The sequence below is a fragment of the Struthio camelus genome, chromosome 13, assembly GCF_040807025.1.
Source record: "Struthio camelus isolate bStrCam1 chromosome 13, bStrCam1.hap1, whole genome shotgun sequence".
NCBI lineage: Eukaryota > Metazoa > Chordata > Aves > Struthioniformes > Struthionidae > Struthio > Struthio camelus.
The window spans coordinates 7,569,245-7,596,093 of record NC_090954.1 but is presented as its reverse complement, the minus strand read 5'-3'; the positions used below and the strand labels follow the sequence as shown (position 1 = coordinate 7,596,093).

General features: G+C 40.9%; 2 protein-coding genes across 6 annotated transcripts in view; one reads left to right on the top strand and one right to left on the bottom strand.

The window, feature by feature from the left end:
• Positions 1-26,849, top strand: part of CD74 (CD74 molecule) — a 133,011-nt gene that overhangs the window by 27,748 nt on the left and 78,414 nt on the right. The gene's annotated exons all lie outside the window — the stretch shown is intronic.
• CSNK1A1 (casein kinase 1 alpha 1) overlaps positions 6,330-26,849 on the bottom strand; it is a 37,018-nt gene continuing 16,498 nt past the window's right edge. The window contains exons 4-11 of one of the 4 annotated variants that reach the window (XM_009672492.2): positions 26,681-26,779; positions 24,131-24,214; positions 20,601-20,740; positions 17,135-17,213; positions 15,981-16,055; positions 14,633-14,739; positions 13,637-13,785; positions 6,330-7,842 (exon numbers count right to left, since the gene is read on the bottom strand). In XM_009672492.2, the coding sequence (XP_009670787.2) occupies positions 7,835-7,842; positions 13,637-13,785; positions 14,633-14,739; positions 15,981-16,055; positions 17,135-17,213; positions 20,601-20,740; positions 24,131-24,214; positions 26,681-26,779 (741 nt within the window). In that variant the 3' untranslated portion in view covers positions 6,330-7,834. The remainder of the gene's footprint in view (positions 7,843-13,636; positions 13,786-14,632; positions 14,740-15,980; positions 16,056-17,134; positions 17,214-20,600; positions 20,741-24,130; positions 24,215-26,680; positions 26,780-26,849) is intronic. The other 3 variants (XM_068959340.1, XM_068959341.1, XM_068959342.1) reach the window with 3 other exon arrangements.

The window sequence follows — 26,849 nt, the reverse complement described above, 5'->3', positions numbered from 1 at the left end:
GTCCCGTTTACTCCAGGAACGCTATTTCAAGCTTTTTCTTGGAGGTTGGAGCGGTCAGAGAAGTTGCTGTGAACTGGCTGTCTGAAATGCAACGTGGCCCAAAGGACGCCATGGCTCTAGGACCCCCTTGTGCGGGGTCGGCAAGCACCAGCAAGGGCTCGGCATCACACAGCAGCCAAGTGCTAATGCTGGTGTAAGAAACGAAGCCATCTGCCACAGCAAACACCCTCACGCTCTTTGGGCCCAGCCTGCACACAGCGAGGCAGGCTGCTCTCACGTGTGAATTGGGGCTATGTGATTTCCCGAGAGCTGGGACAGGCCTCTTGCCCTTCACACCAGTTCCCTCGCTCCCCCCTGCTCCGCGAGGCTCCTGCCATCAGAGGCAATGGATCAATCTGGAGACAGCTGTGCCCCAGTTCCAGGAAGACGCAATGAAGGCAGCCCAGGCACCCCTCCGTCCCCTCTGCTGTGTTTAGCAGTCGCCCAGCAACCCCGGCCGAGGAGAGCATTACCAGGCTCCACTTTCACAGCCTGCCCTGGTGCTGAACCCTTCAAGAAACAGGAGGAGGTAGCAGGCCAGGAAGCAGGTGGTGCTGGGCTTCCCCCTGGCCCTTGCCAGCACACTGGAGCTGAACAGCACCTGAACAGCAGAAAGGAGGAAACCAGGGAGAGAGCAGCTTCTAATCCCTCCGTGACTTCCCGGTGGGGGAAGCCAGAGTCCTCTAGGAAACAGCAGCAGGCAGCTGCCCGGGTGATCTTGGCAATGGGATCTGGCTTGTGTTAGAGCAACCACTTCCTCTCCCTTCTCCCCCGCCCAGCAAGGTGCAATAAATACATCCAAACACACCCTGCAGAAGAGTCCAGAAGACACGAAGGTGTTTCACGTCACCCGTATTGAACTCCTTCCTTGGAAAAAATAACCTAGAAAGAGTTGCATGACCACAACTGAGCCAGCGTTTGCCTTGATGCTGTCTCTTCTGCAGCCATTGACGATATCCCCCTAAACAGCTACTCTGCAAACTGATGATGGAGATGGCTTTCAGAGACGCAGGATTAGGGAGGGAGAGGGGGCAACCACTGATGTACCCTTGCAGCCTTTCACCACAAAAAGGGTGAGCATAGCACAGCCTGGATTGTGTGAGCTGTTTGCATGTCAGGAAGCAAAAACAAGCCACTTCCAATCAGCATCAAGCGTCCATGCCTGTGCTTCGCCTTCTGGGAACACGCTGTGAGACTTCACAGAGCATGCTGTCTACCGGCACAAAGGCAACCCCCGGCCCCAGCCCATGGATGGCACACAACGGCTCGGACACCCAGCTAGCGCCCAACCTGTGCTACACAACGGCTGGGAGGCTCCCTGGGAAGGGGCACAGGGAAGGTCAAGAGATGCAATATAAAGAGCTGTCAGTAAGAGGGGGAAAAGGTCATTCAGCAGAGCGATTTACAACAATAATCAGTTTATAGGATTTGTTAACAGTTTCAGGTTGGCTAGCCAGGAACTTACCGCAACCACGTCTTATCAGCTCAGCTTCAGCACAGCAGCACCCTCCCACCCCTGGAGCGTAGCACAAACAGGGCTTTTTGATGATGTCCCACTATTACCCAGAAACAAGCAGAACGGCAGCACCATTGTAGCATGAGTCCATCTATAAAAAGCTCAATCATTTCCTGTGCAGCTTACGTGAAGAATGGTCACAGCTAGTTTACCCTCTGCTTTCCTCCTCATAAGAAAGGGGTCTCAGAAGGGATGAAGAACACTTCCAGGATGTGACTCAGTGTGAATTTCTGGCCATACCTATGGTTCAAACAGTGCCATGCAACAGGATTTTCCTGAGTTTGACTCGCATAATACAAGAACCAGCTCTGTCCCCTGAAGGAACATTAACATGCACTCTGTTGTGCAAGTATTTCTGATGCTGCTAGCAGGGCTTGCCCTACTAAGTAATCCCAATTCACAGGCACGCCTGCTACACACAATCCTTCCTTAACACCAGCTGCTGCTAGGTGGAGAGCCATCAAGGAGAAAGAAGGAGTTCAGCACAAGCCAGAGCAGTGATGATGGGAAGCCTTTGGCACAAAAGATCTAATTTATTTGCTGCCAAAGTGATTTCTCAGTTAGTTTGAAGGACCCAATGCAGTTTCTAGTTTTACACCTCTAAGCTCCCCTCCCCTCTACACCTTTTTGCTTGGCCTGGGCAATGCCCTATCTGCAATTGCCACCAGCTCACGTTCATGATATGTTCTCTGGACCTATCACTACAGAAACCAGCTAGCTTAGTCCAACTGCAGGCAGGCAGTGCCAAACTACAGTTGAATACCGGACTCGGTTGCAAGCCACACACCGGACCTTGGGTCAGCCCTCTGCACTTATCCGTGAAACATCAACCCTTGTAGCTGTGCAAAAAGAGGATCGCCAGGCTCTTAAACGGTTATTTACCCATGCTGCAGAGAAGCACAGCTACTAGTAGGTGCACAAAAAGAAAAAAAAAAAGTGAGAAGTTTGTATGGCTATGGGAAAGGGAGCCAGTTAGAGTAAGCAGAGAAAACCAAGCTCGACAAATCCTTCCTGGGGCTCTAAGTTAAACAAGTTTGATCAAAGCCTCATTTTGAAAAGTCCTGTTGCACCTTTTTGCGTGTGCCAAAGCTATATGCAAGTGACTCACTCAGGAACAAGGAAAGGAAAACCAAAAAAGGAGATTTGTTTTGCTCCTTGAGCCCCTTGTCTGGCGGCCATAAATTCCCACAAAGCTGGGTCATGCAAGACCACTGCTCCCCTTGAGCTGCTTACACAAGTTCTGTTGCATCAAGCACATGGCTGTATTTACAGGAATGTAAAGGCTAAGGATCGTATTTATCATCGCACGCAAGGACTTTCACAGCAACAAGGAAAGTGCAAAAGCCAGCGTACATCGTCAGATAGCATGCACACTCCTTCAAGACTTACTGATGATCTTCTTGAAGTGTTCATTTAAAAAAAAAAAAAGCTCAAAGTAACCTACAAAGTAACTAAAGCTCGCTATCTTTTCAAGGGGCAGGGAGGAGAGGGAGCAGTGCATGCAAGCCAAGAGCACTGCTCTTTGAAGCACAACAAAATACACCCGGTAGTTGTGGAAAAACCTTCCCTGTTATTTATGCATATTGATGCTATTTCTCTAACTCTGCAGAAGCCAAAGAAATGAAGTATAACCAGCTGTGTTTACCACAAAACAATCAGCATTATCAATAGGAACAAAAGGGATCCAGACATTACGGGGAGGGGAGATAAAACACAGGAAGAGTTCAAACTGAGCTTGAACTCTTGGTCAGGTAATTCCAGAAGCCTCTGACGTCTAAATGCCAAGCTGTTCTCTGAAAGAAAAAGCTGCTGTGTCACTTTCATAGTTAATTATACAAGCGAAATATTTGAAAAGCTATTCATTCAAACCTGGTGCAGCTGGAGTACTCCTTAGCTTCTCCAGATTACCAGCCACCCGCGCTCAGCGCTAGCAATAGGTGGCTGTGTCATACTTAAGGACATTTCGCATGATGCAAAAAGTCACAAGTTAACATCTTAATTTGAAACCATTCCTGTGTTTAATATTAAAGCTTTGAAAAGCATTTGGGCTCACTGAGGTTGCCTTAAGAACGACGACTCTGGACACAGCCTTCCTTTAACACACCAGCCTTCCTTTATGGTTAGGGACAAACAGTTACAGGTGTATTTTGAAACATTCCACTAACGCAGCTCAGAACCAAGAACAATCTCGAGACCTAGCAGAACAGTCCATTTCCATTCTTTGTATATGGAGTTCATACAACCCTCCCCCGCTTCCTGTTTAGTCCTAGATAATAAGGATTACATTAAAGAGCAATTTCCACATTACAACATGCCATGAATGCAATTGTTCCACTAAGGCCCAATTAGGAGGGTGGGCATTTCCTCTGCTGCTTCCCTTGCCTCAGCTTCCAGAGGCATTAGCGCTCAAAGCAGACAGCTCTTCCTCCCAGCCCACTTTTTCTTTTTGTCTGGAGTCTGCAGCACCCAAAAGCTTGTATTATGACATCAGGCTGATATGAAATCGTTATGATTTCACTGTGATTAAGTAAGAAGCAGATGGGGCTGACAGAGCTGGCTAAGCAACAAATCTTCTATACTGGAGAACGTTGTCAAGAGAAATTAAAGCCTCATGCAAAAAACTAACTTCGGATCGTAAGAATACTCAGGCTGGAAAGGACTGCAGGAGGTCATCTGGCCCAGCCTCCTGCTCCAAGCAGGGTCAGCTATGAATTAGACACTTCACCTCTGCTGCAATCCGCATTTCAGGACAAGGGCCGCACACAAAGCCACGCACAAGTTCCCGGAAGCGCTATGCAACGCGCTCGAACAAGCCAAGTGAGAGAACAGTCAGAACAATGCAATGGCAGAACAGGTAGGCTTGAAAAACACCTGTACAGGTGAAATTTAACAGACAGCAGCCTCCCCCCTCCTAAAAAAGGTCTTAAGATAGCATACGCTGGACAGGCTTGACAGGTTAGCAGACAAATACCTAGCTCTTCTGGAGACTGAAAAAGATTTTCAGCACAGGGGCTTCCACAGGAGAAGCTAGGTTATAAATTAATCATTTCTCATTATCAATATCCAACGCTCAGCACAACAGCAGGCAAGCCAGGACAATGCTCCTCAATGAAAGAGACGCTACTAATAAACAAGACCCAGAGAGCGTTCTTCCCTCCTTTCAGAGCCTTTTACAGGAGAACAAAAAAGGCTCTCAAATTGCTTGTAATAAGGCACGGCTTAAACAGGTTGAAAATAATGAACCAGTATACTGCACATATGAGCCTACCGCACTGCAAATTATGCAGGCTTTTAAAAGGTGCTGCAAGAATGCCTCTTAAGAGTTGCTATAAGGAGGTTAATAACTGCTCTACAGCTCCAGACACAGCTTAGGAAAATGCTGAGAACCTACTGCCACAGTAACGTCATTACCAGAATTCTAGTACTTTCCAGGGAGCACGAGAGCGTAGTTCTTTCACTTCATGGGCACTATTATTTGCAAAGGGTCTGGGGTTCCTTGCAGAATTTTTTTGGCTTCACATTGTAACAGCAGATAAGAGGAAAGCTCTCGATATAAAACTTTTGCAAAGCTGCAACTAGAAGTCAAGATCAACATAGTTGTTAATGCTTTCAGTTGTAAATGTCTGTTACAAACCAAATGGATTACTCAGCAAATGAATGCTCAGTGTAACAGCCATCTCCTTAAGAAAGGTTGGCATCTCATTCGTTGCTCAGAACGCCTGGTGTACGCTGGTGTAATTCTGTTTTCTGCAGCAAAGCACGACAGCTGACAGTTTCAGCTGACATTTTTCACGTGAAAGTGAACTCTACGCACGTACCATCTTTGAAAGACTAAGCAGCATCCGTGCTCTTTTGCACTAAAAGGCTTGCAATTTTAGAACTACAAACCAATGGATCTCGACACTAAGCATTAGGAACTGTTCTTGTTTCCACTGCTTATCAAGGACGTTTTTGTTTTTGACTTTGATAACCTACTTAGATGGGTAATGGGTAAAGTTAATGAACAGAGGAAATAATCTCTTCTCCCCAAACCAGTAATTTTCTCCAACTTTAGAGTATCACGTATCGAGGCAAGAGGAACGGTACTAGGAAAATTCCAAGCAGCCAGTTTGAGAATAGCTGCTGAAAAAGGCAAAAGCAAGCATTGATACTTCCATTTGTGCCAACGCACGTTGGCGGATGCTCTGTCTAGACAGGAGGACATAACATAGTATTCTAGATACCAGTTCTTAGAAACATACCATCTTTTAGATGAGCCATTGCTTGTAAAGCATCCTTATTTGGATGGGGCAATACTCGGAGCCTTAAAAATACCTAGCCAGAAGTGTGAGCTATGTTTCCTCTTCTGCCTTCCAGGTAACAAAAAAAGAACGTTCTGTACACAGCAAACAAGTTTTCCAAATATGCACTGATGTCTCTTTGCTGTCTGGCAGCCCCTCTGCTTCACTGTACTCCCACATTATCTATCAAAGCGTTTATCAGCACACAACAAAGGGGTCTCCAGCTAAAAGATTTAACACCTTCTTAGGACAGATCCTTCTCATTTAGGGAGTACGCACAGTGACTGCGGAAGCATACAGCCTTGATCCAGACCGCCACTCTAGAATGACGGTGAGCACAAAGTTTAAGCTTTGCGACCCTGAAGTAGTAGAGTTTTCAAAATGAAAGACCTCTCCCAACACTGAAAACATGGACTGTGACCAGGAACTCTGCTACGTGCATGGAAACTGTCTAGAAGAGCTAACATACAAAACATTTACACATAGGCATCTGGCAGCATTTTCAGACATTTTTTTAATTTATTCTGACATGCTATAAAGGAATAAATTACACTGTTAAAGAATTACCAGCAATAAAAGTATTCTTTCTTTCAGCTGGGCTAGAATAGGAGTGAGAAGGAAGACAGCCTGGGGCAGTAACCAATGTGAACTCCGCATGGTGTGAGGCTGTCCCCAAGAACAAGTAAAAATCTGGTCATATCCACTTCACAAGAACTTGAAAGAAAATGCCTTGGTTTAAAACCATCCAAATACTTCCATTCAAATTTTTCTCAAGACTAGCAATCATGAGTCAGTCCAACCGATGCACGACATGGCAACACTTAAAGGCTACCAATACTGGGTCTGCAAAAGATTTTTTTAAAAATCCAATCTTAGTATAGAGGGCTGAGTCTCAAACAGGTTATAAAAATGCAAGACTGCCCCTTCCCCCTCAAGGAAAAAAAATACAATTTATTTAAAAATAAAAGCGAGGAAGAGTTACAACACTAAATCTAAAATGATTTAGAAAGAAATATGACTTCTTTTGCTTAACAAACAGCCTTGAAACCTGGTTTTAAAAAAATAGGGGTGATGCAGATTTCTTAAATTGAATTAGCAAGGCAAATTAAAAAAAAAAAAATCTCATTTCCTTACAGAAAGTTTTTAGTTTTTAATGAACTTGTAAACAAAAAAGCTCCCGCTTCAAAATAAAAACAAAATCCCAGATCGTATAGATGTTTACAGTGATTACATTTATCTAAGCAACTTACATACAGGTTCAGTTGTAAGATGTTAACTAAATTTCTGTGACAAATATGCTGTTTTTCCTTTTATACCAAGAACATTATAGAGTTAATGCAGAGTCCTAAAGATTATCTAGTAGTCGCTAAGTTTCTCTTAAGTCTTCACTTTAGATGCTGTTATTTCTAGCACAGGTAAGCAGGCAGAGTCTTTCATATGCTTAAAAACTGGAATCTTTGGTTACTACCATGTCAGCTGGCTTGGTATGTTGCACATAGAAGCCAACAACTTTAAGAATGTTTTAAGTGTACAACTTTCAAAACCCAGGGAGGAATAACCAGAAAAGAGTGCACAATTGTGAGCATTTACAATTATCACAACTGTTGCCGAAGACTGTTCATGCCATTCTTCCAAAACAATGAAATCTCATAAGCGGTGTAGTTCAAAGTAAAAAGGTAACAAAAATTGGCATATGCACAATTTTCTCCACTTGTGTGTCAACCATTAGTTAACTTTTCCACTTGAAAAAAATGCAATAGAAAACTGGACACCATGTTTCACTATCTCAGTAATATTCACAATTACAGCTGCTACAACTCAAAGTGCAGCATCATCGACGCTGCCCAGAGCCAGTTTATACTGATATTAAGTTCTTTACACCAAGTAAATGGTTGCCCACAGCCACTGGCAAGTGTACTTATGAACTAAAATTTCTAGGATTTTGGGGAGTGACAAGTCCTGCTCCGATCTGCTCTGCTTTGTCCCATCCTCTCCACGCTCAGAAACCTGCAAGATAAACACAAGGGCAACTTATTGACACTGGAGGGGGGGGGAAAAAAAAAAAAAAGAAAAGAAAAAGAAACAGCCTCCATGGCAGGAGAATTAAACATCAACAGTTACGGTCTTTCACAGGGGAACATGTTGCTTCATCTTAGAATTGCAGAGTTCCAGATACCCTTTTCCAAAGCTAACAGCATTTGCCAACACCCTTTAGCTCGAACACACACCTCACACTCGCACCTATGGCGCACAGTTATGCGCCAACTGCATGCCACGTTCCTCAAACAGGAATTCAGATCAACAGTTTGAAAATAAGATGTGTTATTGCCACTAGGAAGCAGGATGTAATTTCATAGGATTGTTTTCTACTCGTCTGCAATGCCTCGCGTTTATTTCCTTGAATGTCAAACTGTCATCTGATTGCAGTGGTGCTCTTCAGAGACACAGTATGGCAGTATCACACAGCAGAAGGGGAAAGAAACAAAAATAACTTACCTTACAGTAACTGGTGTTCACTACATGATCAGATAGATGTATGACTCTCTGGGTGACCAGAGCAGAAATGAGAAGCTTTGGCAGTGACTCAGAACCCAGCCTACCTTCTGTTCTTGGAAGGACAAGTGAAACAACTTGTGTGACAGGGAAGGGAGCGTCGAGAACAATTGCCCCAATGTTCAGAACTCCAAATGACAAGTTCAGTATATGGAGGAAAGGGGAGACTAAAGGAATACATACACAGAACTCAAAGAACCAGTTACTGCAAGCTAAGTCAGTCTTCCTTTCATGGGATTTCTTATATACCCATTTCTGGTGACTCAGGTAGTAGCATGGTGCTATTGAGGGGTAACAGGAGTCTTAACCAGAGACTACTTTGCTAAGCAAGTTTCCATTCTGAATGCCTTCCAAATAGCATGGTATTTTATGAATATATGAACTAACTAAACAACAGCTCTGAGTTTTTACAACAGAAATATCTTCAAAGCTGACCTCAGCTACAGTTTGCACTGCCATCTGGACAGGAGCAAACGCAAGCAAGTCTTAAATGTGGCATGACATGCAGAAATGTATCCGGACAGCACCTAGAAAAGAGCTTAAGCTCTTTCACAACAGGTTATAGGTAACTTGGAAGAGATTCAATGGCTTTCTTTGAACTCAAAGTACTGAAGGACACTTTCCTGAACCTAATGGCAGCAATTTTGAAAAAAGCCCTGCAGCAGAATTTAAACAGAGACACTCCTACTTGAGTGCAAATTCCCACGGAAGCCTCACTGATCCCTTAATTTCACCGGCATTGAGTTCCTCATAAACTTGATGTGATCAACTCAGAAAGTTACACTGTTTGTCCACTTAAAAGTGTTCAGCAGGGAACATGAATTCGTTACTTGAGCCACAAAAACCAGGATGGTTTTGTTCAACTCGGATCCATTTTAAGTAGCTCAAGAAACTAGATTTGCACAGGCCAAAGCAATGCTACTATCGAAATGGGAGCACACTTCAAAGTAAACATCTGTGAAAGACTAGTGGGAGACATAAGAAGATATGACAGAATTAGAGATGTCTAAACACAAATCTTCAGCAGTCGTCCCTTCAAGCAGCAGGGATCACCTTTCCTTTAATCACAGGCAAGACAGCAATAGTTTGTTGTCCTCAGGTATGAGGATAGCTGCTGAATAACTTTGTTCTTTGTGGTCAGTTCCTGAAAAGAAGCTTTCAACATCCGGCCTGAATGAATGAGCAGCCCTGTGGTATGCGCACTGCTGTGAAGAGCGTCCACCACTCTTTTCTGATGGTAAGGGCTCCTCTCTCGGCCTCCCATGCTGTTCTACACAGAACGCTGCAGACAACTGATAAAAATCACCCAAAGCAAGTTGCTTCGGATTAGAACTGCTCAAATCCAAGGTATCATGGGCAAGAGAATTCCCAACTCTACAAAGAGCAATCCGGAATTAGATTCAATCCAAAGTCCCTTGCAAGTCCTTTTAAGACTACATAGATGAGTTCACAAACTCAGCCACTGCTGTTAAATGAGCTGACAAAACGGTCGTGCAGCACACAGGCTTTGCCAGTATAAAGAATATGCTAAAGAGTTTCTGCAGGCATGTCTCTAACATAAATCTTCACTATGTACAGGAGCAGTTCAAATCTGCATGTTCATCATGGCTCCTCACCCATCCAAGATGTTCCCCAGAACTCTGATAACCTCAGGGCCATATGAGGGATGCTCAAATCGCTTTATCATCTGATCAAAAGGAGCAGAGTAACTGTACTGTCAGGCTGAAAGGAGCTCCTGTACTTGAGAAGCATTCAAACTTTTCTCCTGTTCAGTAGATGAAAAACAAGCAGTGAAGTCTTGAATTGTCAATCGGCTAAACCTCAAGAAGAGGACAAACTTTTAACAGTCTGCTCTGAAAATTTCTGCCATGACCAAAGCCTTTCAGTGAATGCTAATAGGACTGCCGACCGGCTGTCACAAAAGACAGTGTACAGGGTTCCAGAAGAGGAACAGACAGAGGGGAAAAAAAGGGAGTCCAGGTTAAGGCAGCCAAGAATATCTGCAAATGAGCATACTTACAATGTAAATAGTCTTAAGTCTCTGAATGAATTAAGATTCTTCCAAGATGCATGCCTTCAACAGCACTTTTGCTTTGTACAGTATAATCTAAGATTTTTTTTGTCAATAAATGCACCTGTATGTTGCTATTTCCAGTATTCTTATTAAACTGGATATAGTTACAAAGTGAGTGTAATTTGATATAGTCAAACTTAACAAGTCTCTTCAGGATAGGCTTTACTACAGCAATTACATGAGAATTATACAGAACTCCAAAATTACTCAGTATTTCATTAATCTTTAATATGACAGCAGTATATAAACCAGAACCTCCTGCTTGAGCTTAACTGGTTTCAGATGATCTTCAACTGGTAAGACTCCGCACAAAAAGTCATGTAGGATTTTAGAAACTTGGGACCTTTATTTTAATGAAGAGATTAAGCTAACTATTCAGGAAACTATTCAGGAACTGGGGAAGCCTTCAGAAGTTTGACAAGTATTACTTTAATGCTTTGCTGACATTACAGCTTGATCAATCCAAAGATCATGAACCTTTTCTTCTTGGGGGGAGAGGGGGGTATCATTCATCCAGAAGGCTGTTAATCCATGCAAGAGCCAAATGAAATTCTAACCACGGAAAATAGTAAATTTTTCATGGCTGTAACTATGGGCCTTGCTACCACCAAAAACAATGCAATGAAAAAGGTCTACCAAGAAAGAGAAACGGTCTATGAAGTTCATCCACTAGAGACCCTCACTGTATCCATGCTTGTCATTTCAGCTGTGGCTTTGCATTCTGTCACTGAACCACCACTAGGAAACGGAGGCTGATAATCTTCCTAACTACCTTTTCTTCACTTACAGTATGGCACTTGGTCAGAGATATTCTGAGCCAGGCAAGTAGCCCTTTAAACCTCAGGCTACTTTACTAACAAAATGAAATTTTAAGTGCATACAACTTAAAGTCAGTTTATTTTCAGACCTTCACCTCCGTTAAGATCTTCACTGTAAACAAGAGCTGTTGCTGGGAGGAACTGCATTCCTGCTCAGACTGTTTCCTTGTGCTTTAACAACCAGCCTTTCCACGTACCCCTAACGTCAGGCTGGATTCAGTAGTGGGTTCTGAACTCCAGTCAGAGCTTCGGGAAAAAAAAAAAAACAAAAAAAAACCAAAAAAAAAACCACCACACACCTGGGTGTTCAATCAGTTAGTCTATTACATACCAGTGTTTCAGCTGAAGTTAAAATCGGTTTATAGCCTTCAGTATTGTAATGCCTGTTAGCCCCAGCAAAGCAAGTTGGACTTTCTGCCACAAAGAATCTGTCATTTAAAATGTAGCTTATTGAAAAATGTGTCTTCAAGAACTGTTTCAGACTGAGCCTTGGGAAGACCAGCAGATACTTCACTTTATCAAGAAAAATGAAAAACAGTTGTGTTTTTATTAAGTTGCTTTGACACCTGGTCAGGTTTGAGTGCTGCCACAACACAATGTTCTGATAAGCTTACTGTAAATACTTCAACCATAATACAAAATCTCCTCTGCATCTCCTTGACTCCTAGTCTGCCACATTAGCCGGATGTCTTGTAATTATCGGCAATATTGGCAACACTTTGTTTGCATCTGCACATGTAATCTTCCTTAAAAGAGACAAGACAAAGCCTACTGTCCATGCTCCTCAGCGTGTGGCAGTACTCGTTTCACCTTCCTCAAAGTATCCAGCTGGATTCACCTCTGTTCCCAGCAGGTGCAAGTAACTATCCAACCCTGGACTGTACAAGTTATACAGAGTAAGTTTTCCTGCTGGGGGTAAGATTGCCCATTTTAAAGCACTAATCGTTAGTGAGAACTCACAGAAGAGATAGCACAAACCAAAGGCAAAGCTCTAATGGTTCAACCGGACTGCGTTTGCAACAATGAGTACTAGCATTCCACTTTCGTAAGCCTGCCAGTTCAAAGCACAGTGCCACGTAGCTGATCCAGAAGCACTGCAGCCATACCTTAAGCCCAACTTTTGTCAGTTTAAAAATAAAGCAGCTGCCTATATCCTTAATAAAATAAGGAGGCTTATATTTAAAAAGCTTCAATGGGATTTTCATTTTAAGAAAAAGCATTAACGCCTCCATATGGACCAAAGTGAAGGTCAAGACAAAAGAGTACTGAAGAGGAGCAAGACCTCAGTACGTAACGTAGACCTAGCTCTCGTTACTCACTTGGGCAACCGCACTAGCTTCAATGTTATCCATAGCTCATCCTGAGGAATCAGTTTCACAACAGGACTGGCTGCAATAGCCGCTTGCTGTAGCAATGTTTTATTCTAATGACGTACTGGACTAACACTGGAAGATTTACTTGAAAAACGTTACATTTTAAAAAGCCCCTAGAACGTGTAAAACAATCTCACATGCCTTTGCAGAACCACTCAGTTTCAAAATTTAAAACAATCAGGTCTTGAACATTTCACAACATTTCCCCTTGAAACCATAAGCCAGAAATATTACAAACAGTCAAGAAATCTGAAGACCCATCCCAGAGCATCCAGGTACTTCAGAAAATTGTGACTTGGCAGTCCACAGCAGTTCAGGGTTGTCTCTCAATTTAGGCAAGACACTTGGAGCTCACTGGTCCTTTCCTTTACCTCTGGACCAAATGTCTCAATGTAAAACCCCTGGAAGAAGCCAGATAATTCACAATTTTCTGCTTCTAACATTTCAGGCATGTAGAACAGAAGCAAACCCACAGCATTACTACAGCTGGAACAGAGTAGAACCCAAAGTCTCTAGATCCTTGCCTACTTAATGAGAATTATCCTTTAGGAAGTGTTAGGTCTAGGATTTTGGATTGTATTACATATTTTTATGAAAATATATATATTCATATGCATATATATGCATGCATATAAATATATATAAAAGTAAATAAAAATATAACACATTCCCAACACCAAGTCAGTTTTTTTCTTTTTCTTTTTTTTTTTTTTTTTTTGGAAAGGGGTTAATGCGGGAGCAAAAGATGCAGTGGTTAAAATGACCCAACATCCCCAGAAGAAATGATATGAAGAACAAGGACATTTTGGTATAAAGTTAGTAGTCAAATTCTCCAAGGACGTCTTTTTTCGTTTGTTTGTTTTAAATGAACAGCCAAATATATTTTTTAAACCACCTCCTTGATCTAACACTTAAATTGGCGACGTTGTCCAAATTAGAGTAATTTTTTTTCCTGTAACGTCACTTGGTTCTTGGCTACTAACCTTTCATGTTACTCTTGGATTTGTCAGTTTGCTTGCCTGTGGGGGTTTGGGCCTGCTGCCCCTGCCCACTGGAAGAGGCTGCCTGCTGTGCTGCTTTCTGTTTTAACATTGTCCAGTCGAATGTGTAGTCATATTGGTGGTTCAGGGTCCTAGAAAAGAGTGAAATACTTTACTGCAATACATCGCAGCTACCTTGTTACTAATATCAAGACTTTGCTGAAAATCCAGAACTAGAAGTTGATTTTATTTGCAACCTGCTTTGGAGATTACAAATGGTATACAAGTGCTAACTATTAATAACTCCAAGGGATTCTTGAAGCAAGCCCAAATACCACCAAGCAGCGTTTTCTTCACTGTCTATGCAAAAGTCTGCATTTGTAAAAGCATTTCCTCATAACCCAGTTTATCTGTCTGCACCGGGGTTCTGAGCTTTTCTTTAGAGCTTTAAAGGGAGATTACGGTACCATAAATCCCAATTTCTTCAATAAATAATCCTGGAGATTCCAGAAACGTGGATATTCTTGACAGCTTTCAAAGATCCTTTTCACTGTACAAAGTTGGGTTTATGTTCTTGTTGCTCTAACAAGCTCAAAGAAACAGCGCTATTACATTACTCTCCATTGAAATCCATCTCCTGGGTATCACTGCTAGTCCCATCACCAATATCCAAATATAAAAAGCTTCCAACACTTCTATCAAGGGATCATTTCCTTAATTCACTTGCAACAGAGTTTGAAGTGTGGGCTCAAACATCTGGCATTAGTGGTCAGATCATACAACCCAAACAGGAGGATCTTTTCCTTCATACTTAACATGGCTCAATATTTTCCTGGTCTTTTGAACAGCAATTTGGAGCAAACTGAAACGTAAAGAAAATCCCAGAACTCCCTGCACCACGCACATAAGGATCAGCTTTCTACCGCTTAAGTTCCATAAAGCAGTCACTGCCTAGTAAAGCACTGACAAATTTCTATACTTTTCTACTTGGAGACTGACCTGAAAAGAATACGGAATAATTGCCTCAGATACATGTAATCTGGTGCTTCTTCAAAGCGCAGGCCACGACAGTAGTTCAGATACATGGCAAATTCTGCAGGGAATCCCTGTAAATCAACAGCGTTAATCAAGCCATGACTTGCAACCAAAAAAAAAAAAAAGCTTTTTACAACCCTATAGAAGGCAAAAAAGCTATATCCCATATTTAATGGCAGACAAAACTCTCTGAAGATTCAAATCTAGAGATTCCACTTTGCCTATATTTATTCATTTATCTTGTGCTTTAGAAAATGGATTTGATCAGCAAGTTCCCAGGTACACATTGCTTTCCTTCTCGATTAACAACATTGTTACCTGGTATATGTTTTGCTTCGCTCATCTCAATTAAACCCAGTTCCTACTAATCAGGTCTCTGAAAGATCATTGTTACTTATTTTACAGATTCCACTTCACATATTTTCTCGATAATCTATCTGAATATACTAGAAGCAAGGTCAGTTACCACTATGAAGCGTGAGGACTTAAAACATGAAGACCTCTTTCAAAGATTCCCTACTTAACGTATTTTCACATTTCCTGCTATGTTAAGCCCCATCCTTGAGCAGGCAATAGTTTATGCATAAGCTAATCACGTAGTACAAGAGAGAAAACATGGGGGTGGAACAATGCCGCGGTTTGGAAGAAGTCATCTCACTGTAAGGGTGTATAAAAGTTAATGACTGGCAAGCGTGATCCTTGGTGCTTGCTATGTGATGAGCAGCCACTACCACCTGTTCCCAAGGACCTTTGACAGCAAGCATATGGCAGCCATAGCTTTCAAGAGACAGGGAAGAAATCCTCTGAAGACTTAAAGGATAGCATTGAGAACTGTTCTGCAGCAAGGCTTTAAAGATTACTTCACATCCAATTCTACTACAGCTTCTGTTCAAGATACAGAAGACAACCTGAAGAATCTTAAAGAGGCAGCAGTGAGCACATATAGGCAAGCTATATATAGCTCCGTCTTGGTTTTATTTATCCACAGGGCACAAGTAAAATATTCACTACAATTTTAAGAAATAAACAAGCCCCACCCAAGAAAACTTGTGAGCCGACATAGCAGACAGTCATCAGGAACTGGAATGATGGCAGCATGAAACGTTCTAATAAACAGCAGAGGACGCCTGCCCTGTAACACACTCACAGTCTTGTTGGGTGGCCAACACGCAAGAAATCCATGACCACAAAAAAAAAAAAAAAAGCGTTATTCAGCAACAAAAGCAGTGCGGGACTAATCTAATACATCGGCTCTAGTTTTAAAAACACCAAACTTCCACTTTGCTGCATGACATCATTTGGAAACTCTTACCTTACACAAAACCTCAACAGGAGTGGACATTTTCTTTTCACTAATCTTTTCATATTTTTGCTTCTTTGTTGCTGCCTGTGGAACATGCAGGTCACAACATAAGAGATATTGTGCAACATCAGATTAACAGTAGCAAAAACAGCAACAACAAAAAACCCAAACCAAAAAAAAAAAATCGGTTGGTCAACCAGAAGTATTTTACATGAAATCTCCAAGTCCCACACACTTACTGCAAAGAGAATGAAGGTCAATCTGGTATTAAGATTTGGCGACACAGTTTAATAGCATTTGTTGCAGTCTAATGCTTCCATCACGTGGCACAGCTCGTGTAGTTCTAGCTGCTGCTTTTGTCCATTAAATAGACCAGACTTGCATATCCATTTGCCAAAGTTGTATTAATTCCCACTCAGTACCCTATTCAAGGGCTGCCTGTGCGTTTCACTAAGCCATTACACTCATTTGCAGCTGAAGAGTTTGCGTTTCACAAGCTGCTTGCCTGTTTAAAAGTCTTACATCTGCAGCTGCAACACCATCTAAGTTACACAACTCCCACATGGAGGAAGAAAAACAATTAAAAGATGGAAATAAATCACTGAAGTCCAAATAATAGAAATAAGAAATACTTGCCACACTTGTATGTATCTACCATGCATTATCATGTATGATAGCCACGTACATGTTAATAACTCTGTTTCAGGTAATATCCATTCAGCCTCGCCACAAACTAGACTCAAGATATCACTGAAACTTAATTTGCTAGGCATGAGACTGTTTCCATGCTTTCTGCGGCCACTGGGGAAGCCACTAAAAATGTTATTTTCCACTTCCCAAAGAGGGTCTCAGCCTAGGACAGAAGAATAACAACTCTGCAAGATTGACGTAAGCTATTGTTTAGCATAAATTTTAAGAGAGTTAAAACAGACATTCTGCCTCCTGCACAATAAGCAGAAAGAACCTTTCTTTTACAGTCTATACATTCTGTGCCTTCAAAAAAGCATCTTTGTATAAGTTGAGTAGATACTGCATACAATAACCTACGCAGGCCAGTAGTCAGAAGCATGATTCCCAAAACTTAAAAAAAAAAAAAAAAAATGTGAGGGGGTAGAGTTTCAAGAAAAAAAAAAAAAAGAAAGAAAAAAGGCAACATAACTTACCTTTAATCCTTGCCAAGGCAGACTGGTTCTGTTAAAGTACATCAATACATAGCCTAGAGACTCCATATCATCTCGACGACTGTAAAAAAGGTAAGAAACACCCTGAACTACAAATGCCAGCATTTCATAATTTATTCCAAGAAGCGTGAACATTGTAAAGTTAAAAACAAGAATGAGGGAACAAAAACTGAAAACAGTTCTGGTGCTAAGGAAGTCTCTTTAATACCACTAAGAGATCTGGAAGTTTAGGATACCACTGGTACACAATTAACAAGTCACCAAAACCAGGAGAACCTATTCATCTTTTAAGCAAGTCAGTAGGTGTTGTGCATGGTTAAGTTTCTTCCATCTGCAGTTACATTATAATACTTGGGAAAGTATAAAACTTTGGAAAAATAAAGAAAAAAATGGAGTGTTAAACGTCAATGGCATTTAGCTAAGTAGCTCGGATACAAAACTAACGTTTTACAATGCATTCCTTGGTACCTACAGTTAAGAGAGGTAGGACGTTACTTCCTTAACTTCTTTAAGGAAAAGAAAAATCTTTCACCTTCTTTACAGATTTTTCCCTAAACCTTGCTTCTGTCGGGGACCAGTATTACACATCTAGCATAAAAACAGTAGTGTATTTACAAAAGGGCATAATTCCAATCTTTCCTCAATTCCTTTTGTTAAAGGGAATCTCAGCTATCTCAAGGTTTTTTAAGAGACAACCGTTATTTAGGAGAGAGTATGCATCAATCTGAGAGCTGCTGCTTTGCTTTCCTTTCAGAGCAAGTCGGTTTCAAAGCAGTTCAGGAACTTCAGAAGTTAAAGGTCCATAAACGTCATTGAGAATTTGCACAGTCTCTCATCTGAAAGGCCTCAAATGTTTTCTGCACTGCATATACTCTAGATTCATGCTTCAGTCATAGGAACACCGTAATACTTTGCTACACAGCTTTCAGGATTACCTAGGGCTGGTACAGTTCACTGAAGGGGGGAGAGGGGAATGTTCCATGATTGTTTCCTCCTGGCAAGGCTGCCTCTTCCCAGCTATAGTAGTGTGTCAGATTTTTCTCTGACTGCCTTTCAACTTCTGATACTTATGTTACATGAGATAGAAAAATAATGTAATCCATTTTTCTCCTTCCAGTTCCCTTACCCAGAGAATCTGACAGATTTTGCTGCTGCTCTGCTACCCAGGTAGGATCTGCAGGAAAAGTATTTAGATGATGGCAGAAAAGACTATACCACCCCACTCCACCAAGAAGCAAAAGGCTGAGAGGGTGGAGTATGAATCGGATCATACATAATAAGGCTTAAAGTAGAATGGGACTTATGCGAGCACAATCTAAAGGGGCCCCAACAGATCTGCTGCCTCCAGAGCTTCACGTTAGAGGAAAGAAACTGCAGGTGAAGCTTCACATTACAGTCCAGCCAATATAACCACTAGCTACTGCCAAAAAGTGCCTGCCTACCCCCCCCCCCCCCAAACCCCAAACCTTGTACCAGCTTCTTGACCTTTCAGGGCTCCAGTTCAGGGAGTTAACAGAGTAGAAAATCAACTCTGTTCCCTGAGCCAGTTCACCACGAGGACAAACAAGTACTAGCTGTGCACCGGGGTCAAGGAAGGGAAGAGGGGTTCATTCTTCTCAACAGCAGCTAGCTATTAGGTCATCTTTGCTGCAACATGAAACCACAGCCAAGGTCAAAGGGGTGAAAAATGATAGTAAATAAGACCACAAATTCCAGCCTGCAGAACTTGCTAGTTCCATTAGACTTGCAGATTTGAATCATCAACAGAATCCAGTGAACCACAACAGAGCCATGACCTGCAATTACATTTTCAGAGAAGGGAGGAGTGCATTCAGCAGGCTTAAAAGCATTAGTAGATTCCATCCACTACCCAGTTCATTCTTTTAGTGTTTAAATACATAATTTTGTAGTAGAAAGTACACAATTCAATTTTGAAATCTCTTTTGGAAATACATTTCAGTATATACTGATAAAAGTGAATTTCAGGATTTGGAAGACAGGATGACATCCTCTATTACTAAAACAAGAAATGGAGAATTTCACAAACAGTGACTCAGGAATAGCTGCCATTACATATGAGAAGACATATTCTGTAACAGTTTAAGTAAAGCACTAACAGTTGAAACATCCTGCCATGAAACTTCAGGCCTGGCTTCTCTTGATTACAGGAACATTATTTGTTTGCTTCACTGTTTGCTTCTAGACAGTTTAACGACTTCTAACATTGGACCACGCTACATTTTTAACTACACCAGAATTCCCAGTGCCAGCAGATGGGACACAATGCCTCTAACTGAATCTGAAAGCAATAGTGCCTTGCAGTTCCCTGCCTTCATTGTAAGGGGCTAGCACAGCTACCTCATTACAAGAAGAGTTTAAGGATTGCAGTGTGCACATGCTTACTTCAGAACTTACACCCATGATTTGCTCTACCTGATCCACATATGAAGCTTAAATAATGTCACTGAATTAAGGAATCTTAAGAAAATTAAAACAAAGAGGAAACATGGTCCATTTTAAAGCCCTAAATATTTCTAAGTTACATATTCTGTTAAAGTCAGCCGCTAGAAATTCTGTTGTTACAATTCTGATTAAATTAAAAAAAGTCAGAGGCATAGAGATTCAGGGAAGATTTAACTATGTCTCTAAGTGACCCCAGTGTCATGCGGTAAAGTCATAATATACACCTATACGTTACAATATCTGGGTGTACCAAGCAAGGAACAAAAGAGGCACCGTATCTCACGCGTGCCTAACACATGCTTCTGAACAAGCCTCAGTGCTATCTCCCATGGATTACTGATAGGACACTGTAGTAGCAACATGCTTTTGATTCAGACAATAAAAATGTTTTTGCTTAAAAAAAAAAAAAAGGCTCTGCTTAATAAAGTAGCTAAGCCCAAATTTTAGGCAAGAGTAGTTGCAGCGCTGTTTTATGTATATCACAAACCAAAATACAGCATGAACGAAGTACTATGATTGTCAAGTCTTGCTTGCAGGCAACAGGATAAACAGTAGTTGGATAACTTAAGAGAGGGAGGGAGATGACAGGACAAAAACACCACCTTTAGAATAAATACCCTTTTTGGCTACAGAATTGCTTTTCAAGTGAGTCAATAGTGGCATCAACAGGTACAAGCACAATGAGGAGAACGCACTCTTGTATTTGTGAAGGTCCTCTGATACCCTTCAGATCTACCTGAAAGTATAGCTTGTCCTTAGAAAAGGTATTTAGAACGCACACCTCTCACGCCTGCAAGATTTAGCCTAAGCAGTTTATTAGATGCCTCGTTTTTCTTTTCCTATCCTTCTATAGGCAGTCAGAAAGAAAAGTACTTGCTAGACTGAAATATACACTTATTCACAAAAAGCAAGTTTAGAAACTTCAGAATCTTACAAGATCCTCTTACAACCTCCAAGAACACAGCACTAATCTCATTAAACTCACCTCTGTTCAATGCCAAGATGTGCATTGATACTGGCATATCGAGCTGTGCCAGTGAGATTTTTGTCTTCTCTGTATGGTATGTGTTGCCTTGTTCTGTTGTCCCGGTACTTTTTGGCCAAACCGAAGTCAATAAGGAATAACTTAAAGAGAAATAAAAAAAGATTATATTCCCACACAATGTAAGAAATTCCAACCTCTTTTACTAGGTATTAGCTATAATTTAAGACAACCACACAATGTAAGAGCCTACAGTTCGGAAGAAGCAAAAATAACATTTCAGAGACTGAACTAGCTTTAACTAGCAAGTTCAAAATCTTAATACTGAATTAGTTCAAGCCTTTTCTCAGTCTAGTAGAATAGATTAGATTGTGCTACTCAACGCTTGTAGCTTAGTTCTAAACTATTTTGAGTTACTATTGTAGTTTGTGTCACACTAGCTCAGTAACTACAATGCACAGTTTAGGAAGGGAATTAACGTGCAAAAGTACACTTCACAAAAACCTACTCACACTGAAGCAGTTTACACACATAGTTAAAGGCAGCTCAGCAACTTAACGCAAATGATTCTACTCAATCATAAAGAACAAAGGCCATTCTGCAGAATGTAAGGGCAAGAACTTCAACAAGCAAACAAGACACCTTGCTTTCAATCACATGCCCATTTTAAGACTACCAGAACACTATCACAGCAGCATGAAACTCTTGTTGATTATATGAACGCAGCCAGGAAGCTAGAGCCTAGTACATGGAATCCAATTTAGGTTTCTAATAACCAAGCTTGCCCAATGATTTGGTATTTAGCAACTACTGAAGCGTGCGCTAACCAGTGTGCTACCAGCCAGCCTATCTACGCAGGTTAATACAGATTTTACCTTCTTGTGACAAGATTTCAGCACTAGACAACAAAAGCTAAGGCAGAGGTACATAAGAAGCATTTCAAATTCTAGCAATCAATCTTCAAGCTACATATCATCAAGCTGAATGTCTGATACCATTACTGGGATTAGTGTTACAGATCAGGAACTACGATCCCTATAAATTAATGAATACTTGTAAGGCAACTATTGGAAGAAGGGAGGTGATGGGAAGACAACAAGGTTAAGAAATTCTCTAAAGAACTATTCAGTATCACTTTAAAGGTGATTCCAGAACAGAAGACAAGACTTTAAATGCAAACAAGTAGTGGAGATTGATTTGCAGGTGAATCTGGAGACAGAAACAAAGGCTCATTCGGGCACTCTGGAACTGCTGTGAACTACGAAGTGATGCTTGACAAGGAAGTATCATAAAGATACTGAAGAACTGAAGATTTCTGAAGTGCACAGTAGCTATTTTTTAGAACAGCTGGTTGAAGCTTTTCTTAAAAAAACTTCAGTAGTCGAGGAAAAAAAAACAAACCTCAAAAGACCTCTCAAATCACAGATCTCAGAGCAGAAAACCTTGAGCTGAAATCTTGCCACAATTTCCACACAACCATAGAGCGCAGTTCTTCCACATTTGCCTTCTACAAGTTGTTCTACTGAAAGTCACCCCCAAACCCTAGAATGCTTTGAACAAGAGGATGTCAAGCAAGTTTTTAAATCTCCTATGCTGGTCGGACAATAGTTTGGGAAGGTGAGGAGGTAGTGGGGGGGGGGGGGGGGTCTTTTCTTTGTTGCACCCAACACAGCTACCACTGTAGTGGTAGTTATTCACTCAGTGAGCAAGAACTTGTTTTCAAACTACCAGGAAATTAACAATTCTGATACTGAACTCCTAAAGCAGATAGTGCAAAGCTTATATGTGACTACTATACTGCAAATGAAACTTTCCTAGAAGCAAAACTTTATCTCAAATGCAACCCCTTATTTTCTGATTAAACCTTTGATCTGATGACATGACGACGGCCTCTGACGTGTAGCACAATAGCTACTTTTGCAAGACCTTTGCCAATTAGCTTATGCAAAACACAATGCCTTGGGGGGGGGGGAACCCCCATATACACACAGTCAGAATATTTTCACTGCAGAGGAAGTTACAAATACTTTAAAGAACTCAAAATCTTTACGTGCTTTCTGTAACCCTGGGGATCTTGCCATTAATAATAGTAAGAAGAGACAAAGTAACAGATCTTGAATCTCTAGTTAACATTGAAAGTATGCCTCTAATACATAAATACTTGGTGTCTAGCCCTTAAATTTTGTTTGGTACATACATGTAAAGACCACTTTCTTCCAAAGAGTTAAAGGCAAATGATGCTCTGTCTCTTCCACAGCTGTTACAGGTGCTATGTGTTAGACTTGGACAAGGAAGTTCTGCATGCTCAAGATGTACGGCAAGGGCCTTAAAAAAAAGAATTAACTAAGCAATGCAGTCCTGTTTTTCACTAGTCAAGTAACTGGATAGCATTTTATGGCACCGACTTCTCTGGGGAAGTTTACTTTGTTCCCTTGCTTGGGCTTATTCTGTATTGCCTGTTCTAGATGGGCAGAAGTTAAAGGAGTATGATCACCCTGAAAGAAGTTAAGTTGGAAGATATAAATCTGATTTGGATGAGCACAGAATCAACCAATACCAGTCAGCACTGACGTGTAAGTATTTCCACAGCAGGTAATCTCATACCACCTTAGTTCTGTTTATTGCACAATCAATAAACTGCAGAAAACTGGAGAAGGAGAGCAAGATTTCTGCCAAGAGCAACTAGGGCAGCAGAACAAAGTTTCTGTCTCAACGGATAAGTAAGTTTCAGAAGCAGATAACAAGTTTGTCAGTTTGCATGCAGCACAGCTAACTGTCTGGAATTTAATAAGTGAAGATTATTGTTGGGGAAAGCTACTAACTGATTCCATGGACAAACTCCTGAGCTATGATTTGTACTCAGTGTTTTTCAGCTGTCCTGCTAAAAACTGGCATGTGTCTTCACTTCTTTCCAATTCATCATCTTCTCTTAAAGGAGTCAGAAGTTCTACACTTAACTTTACAAGTTAAGCTTGCGCTCATCCAAGAGGCAGCGTATTGGAGTAATCTCATCTTGATCCATCGGGCTAATAAAATAAACAGAATTCTCAAACAGTTGGAAAGCTTATGAACAAACACTGCATGGGGAAAGAGCCCAGCTGAAGTGATAGGAGATTTTCTCCACGTGCATTCAAAGACACTGCAGGAACTCTACAGGAAGGCAAGCAGATAGCCCTATACAAAACGCTGCTCTTTCTCTAGAATGGCATGTCTACCCCTTCAATATATGGAAAAGACTGCCTTTGAGTTTTTAAAGACAAAAATAAAACCTGCTTCTGCATTTGAAATCAAGCACGTACATTTAGCCCTTCTAAAATCAAGTTTAGAAATAACTTCAATAAACAAGCGCCACAGGGAAACATCTTAGTAACGTTACATGTTTGCCAAGTATGTCTGAATAATGCCAACATAAGAGGTGCTTTTGCAAGGTCTACATTCTCCAGAAAGAAAAAAAACAAAAAGAAAAACAAAACAAAACAAAAAATAAAGCACATGAATTTGGGGTTGAGGTTGGAATAGGAGACAGTTCAGACCTGGTTTAATCCTGAGAAAGATGGGTCCTGAGAAGTACTAACAGTCATGCTTCTTTTCCTCTTCCCCACTGGAGATTCTAAACACTGAACAAACAATAGAGGGTGGCAGTGCATCAAACAGTATTGCTTACATTGCAACAATGGCCGGCGCAGACAGGCAACACCGAGGCGTTCGAGAAAGAACAGGGTAGCCAAATGCCATCCTTCTTCCACCAAGCACTGTAGTTTTCCAAAAGCTATGTTTTTTGTTTGTTTGTTTTAAGGAGGAAATTTGAAAGATGTGGCAAGATAAATTTCAACTGCGAGCCACTTCAAAATGACACTGCCTTGAACAGGGATAGCAATGGTGACATTTGGCTCTATTAAAAAAAGGAAATTGAAGTTTTGCTTGCAAAAGCATTCTTTGGTTCCACAAACTGCCCTTCCCCCAAAAGACATTTAGAAAAAGTAGATCTTCAGTAAGGAAGAGGTAGAAGGCATTTAGTCACCTTAAAGTTTACTTTCATAAGCATGCAGGGCTTATTTCTAGCAGAGCTGAAAATTTACCTTTTATGGTGGGAGCAAAGTCTCTCCCAATCATCGAATTAAAAATTTGAAAAAAATCAATTAATTTTGGTCTGCATTTTTAAAATAACTGATAGGAAGCTACTGGAACAAGATTACCATGCTATTCTAGTCTTTGTGGCTGATGTATCTTTAAGCAGTGTGTGGACAGCATTAGAAAAAAGATAACAGAACAACAACAACAAACCCAAACTACACTTAACTACGAAAAGAAACAAAATATATACTGTGTGGTGCCAAGTGTTACCTAGATAAAGCATCTATTAGTTCCAAACTGCAGCAAACAGTTTCTCATTTTGCATAACCAAATGTGTAAACCAATCAATTTGCACTTTCGTCAAGAACTACCTCCCTACTCTCTTAAACCTAGCATCAGTCAGTGAAGCCCATGCTCACAGAAAGCGTTTACCACTGTATCTTTGTGTGGCTCCCTAACTAATCTACAAATGGAAGAAACTGAAAAAAAAAAATCATGGTTTATAGGCAATTTTGGCTTTCCATTTCAACTGATGCAAATCTAATGTGACCCTCTACTAAAATAAGCACAGCAGCACTTTCTAGGCCATTATTCCAAGTCAAGATGACACAAAGTGCAGCAATGCCAACCCAGCATGACTGTGCAAAAAGAGAAAAATGGCCTAGAAAAGAACACTTCGAAATCAGAAGCTAAGACTAGGAAAAAAATTTAAATTTTCTAGTTATACTGCTAAGTCATGCCAGAAAATTAAGGAGCCTAACTGCTCAACACAGCAGAGAAAAGTAGAGCTCTACAGAGTGAAAGTATGAAACTTGGGAACAAGCAAAGTTTAATAGCAACAGGATTACATGAAAACTACCTTTCGTTTGGACTGTTACAAACTTTTCCAACATAGAACTAAACATTCAGTGCATTGCACCTCTTCAGATAAGAGCGTAATCTCAAGTTAATCAAATTTTCCCCTTCTAATGTTCATGGCCCTGAAGTTGGCATTCATACAGGCAAACAAAGGTAAACATTTTAAATACCAGGAGTGCCTAAAGACCGTAGACATTCTCTGATGGCATATAGAGAACATAAGTGGGAATCTTGCTTCCAATAAACAGCTTGATCATGTACATTTGTCCTTAAGTTAATTTCTATTAAGCAGCATGCTTAATGCATTGCCAATGCTGCCTGTCTGCCCGAACTCAACACACAAATTGCAAGATTAAGCATTTCACTCAAGAGAACTAAAAAAAAAAAAACACACTTAAAAAAAACAGTATTTTTCTATGTATGGTTTTCAACTGGAAACATGCACTTCTGACTAAGTTTACCCATTCAAACAAGTTTAACTACCTCAGCATCTCCCCCTCCCACTACTCTTTACATCAAAAAAGTTCATATGTGAGCAGTTTTTGTTGTACAACATATTTAGTTACTCTACATGTTAAGTTTTCCATCAACCTATCTGCACAAATTCTTTTATTTATAAAGAAAATGATTTATTCACATGTTGACTGTTAGTCATATCCACAGTTCTTATGGCTGAAGAAGTTTCTTCACCAGTCACCGCAAGCTTTAACGCCCCGATGACTGGTAGCTCAGGAGCTCCCACGGTGGCACGAATTTCTTTTCGTCCCAGGAAGTCAGTCCCAAAGCCAAAGATAAGACTTAACTTTAACATTAAGGAAAAAACACTATTACAGTAGTTATCTCAATAATAAAATACCATCATTGAGAAAAGCAGCCAAGTGTTCTCTAGGGTTAGCTTATAAACTTGTTGCAAGCCTAGAAATCATCTTGCAGTCACGTCCATCTCACAGGGTGGGTGAGACACCTGTATGCGTATACCAGTGCATTTAGCAGCGGACACATGGAAATCCAAGTTCTTCCACCAAAGAATTATGGCTTTAGCATCCAAAACATCAATTCAGCAATGAGTTTTTTAAAAAGCTATGCAGCTGGAATAAAGTCTATCATAGCCATTCTCTTTGGATCATTCAAGCAAAAAGCATTAGACTAACCTTATTACAGTGACGCCCGATACCCATTAGGAAGTTATCTGGTTTAATGTCTCTGTGTATAAAATTCTTTGTGTGCACATATTCAATTCTACTGATCATCTGTAAAAAAAGAACAGTTAGGATTTCAGTGACAGCAATGCAATTCACTTCAGCTTGAAATAAAGCATGA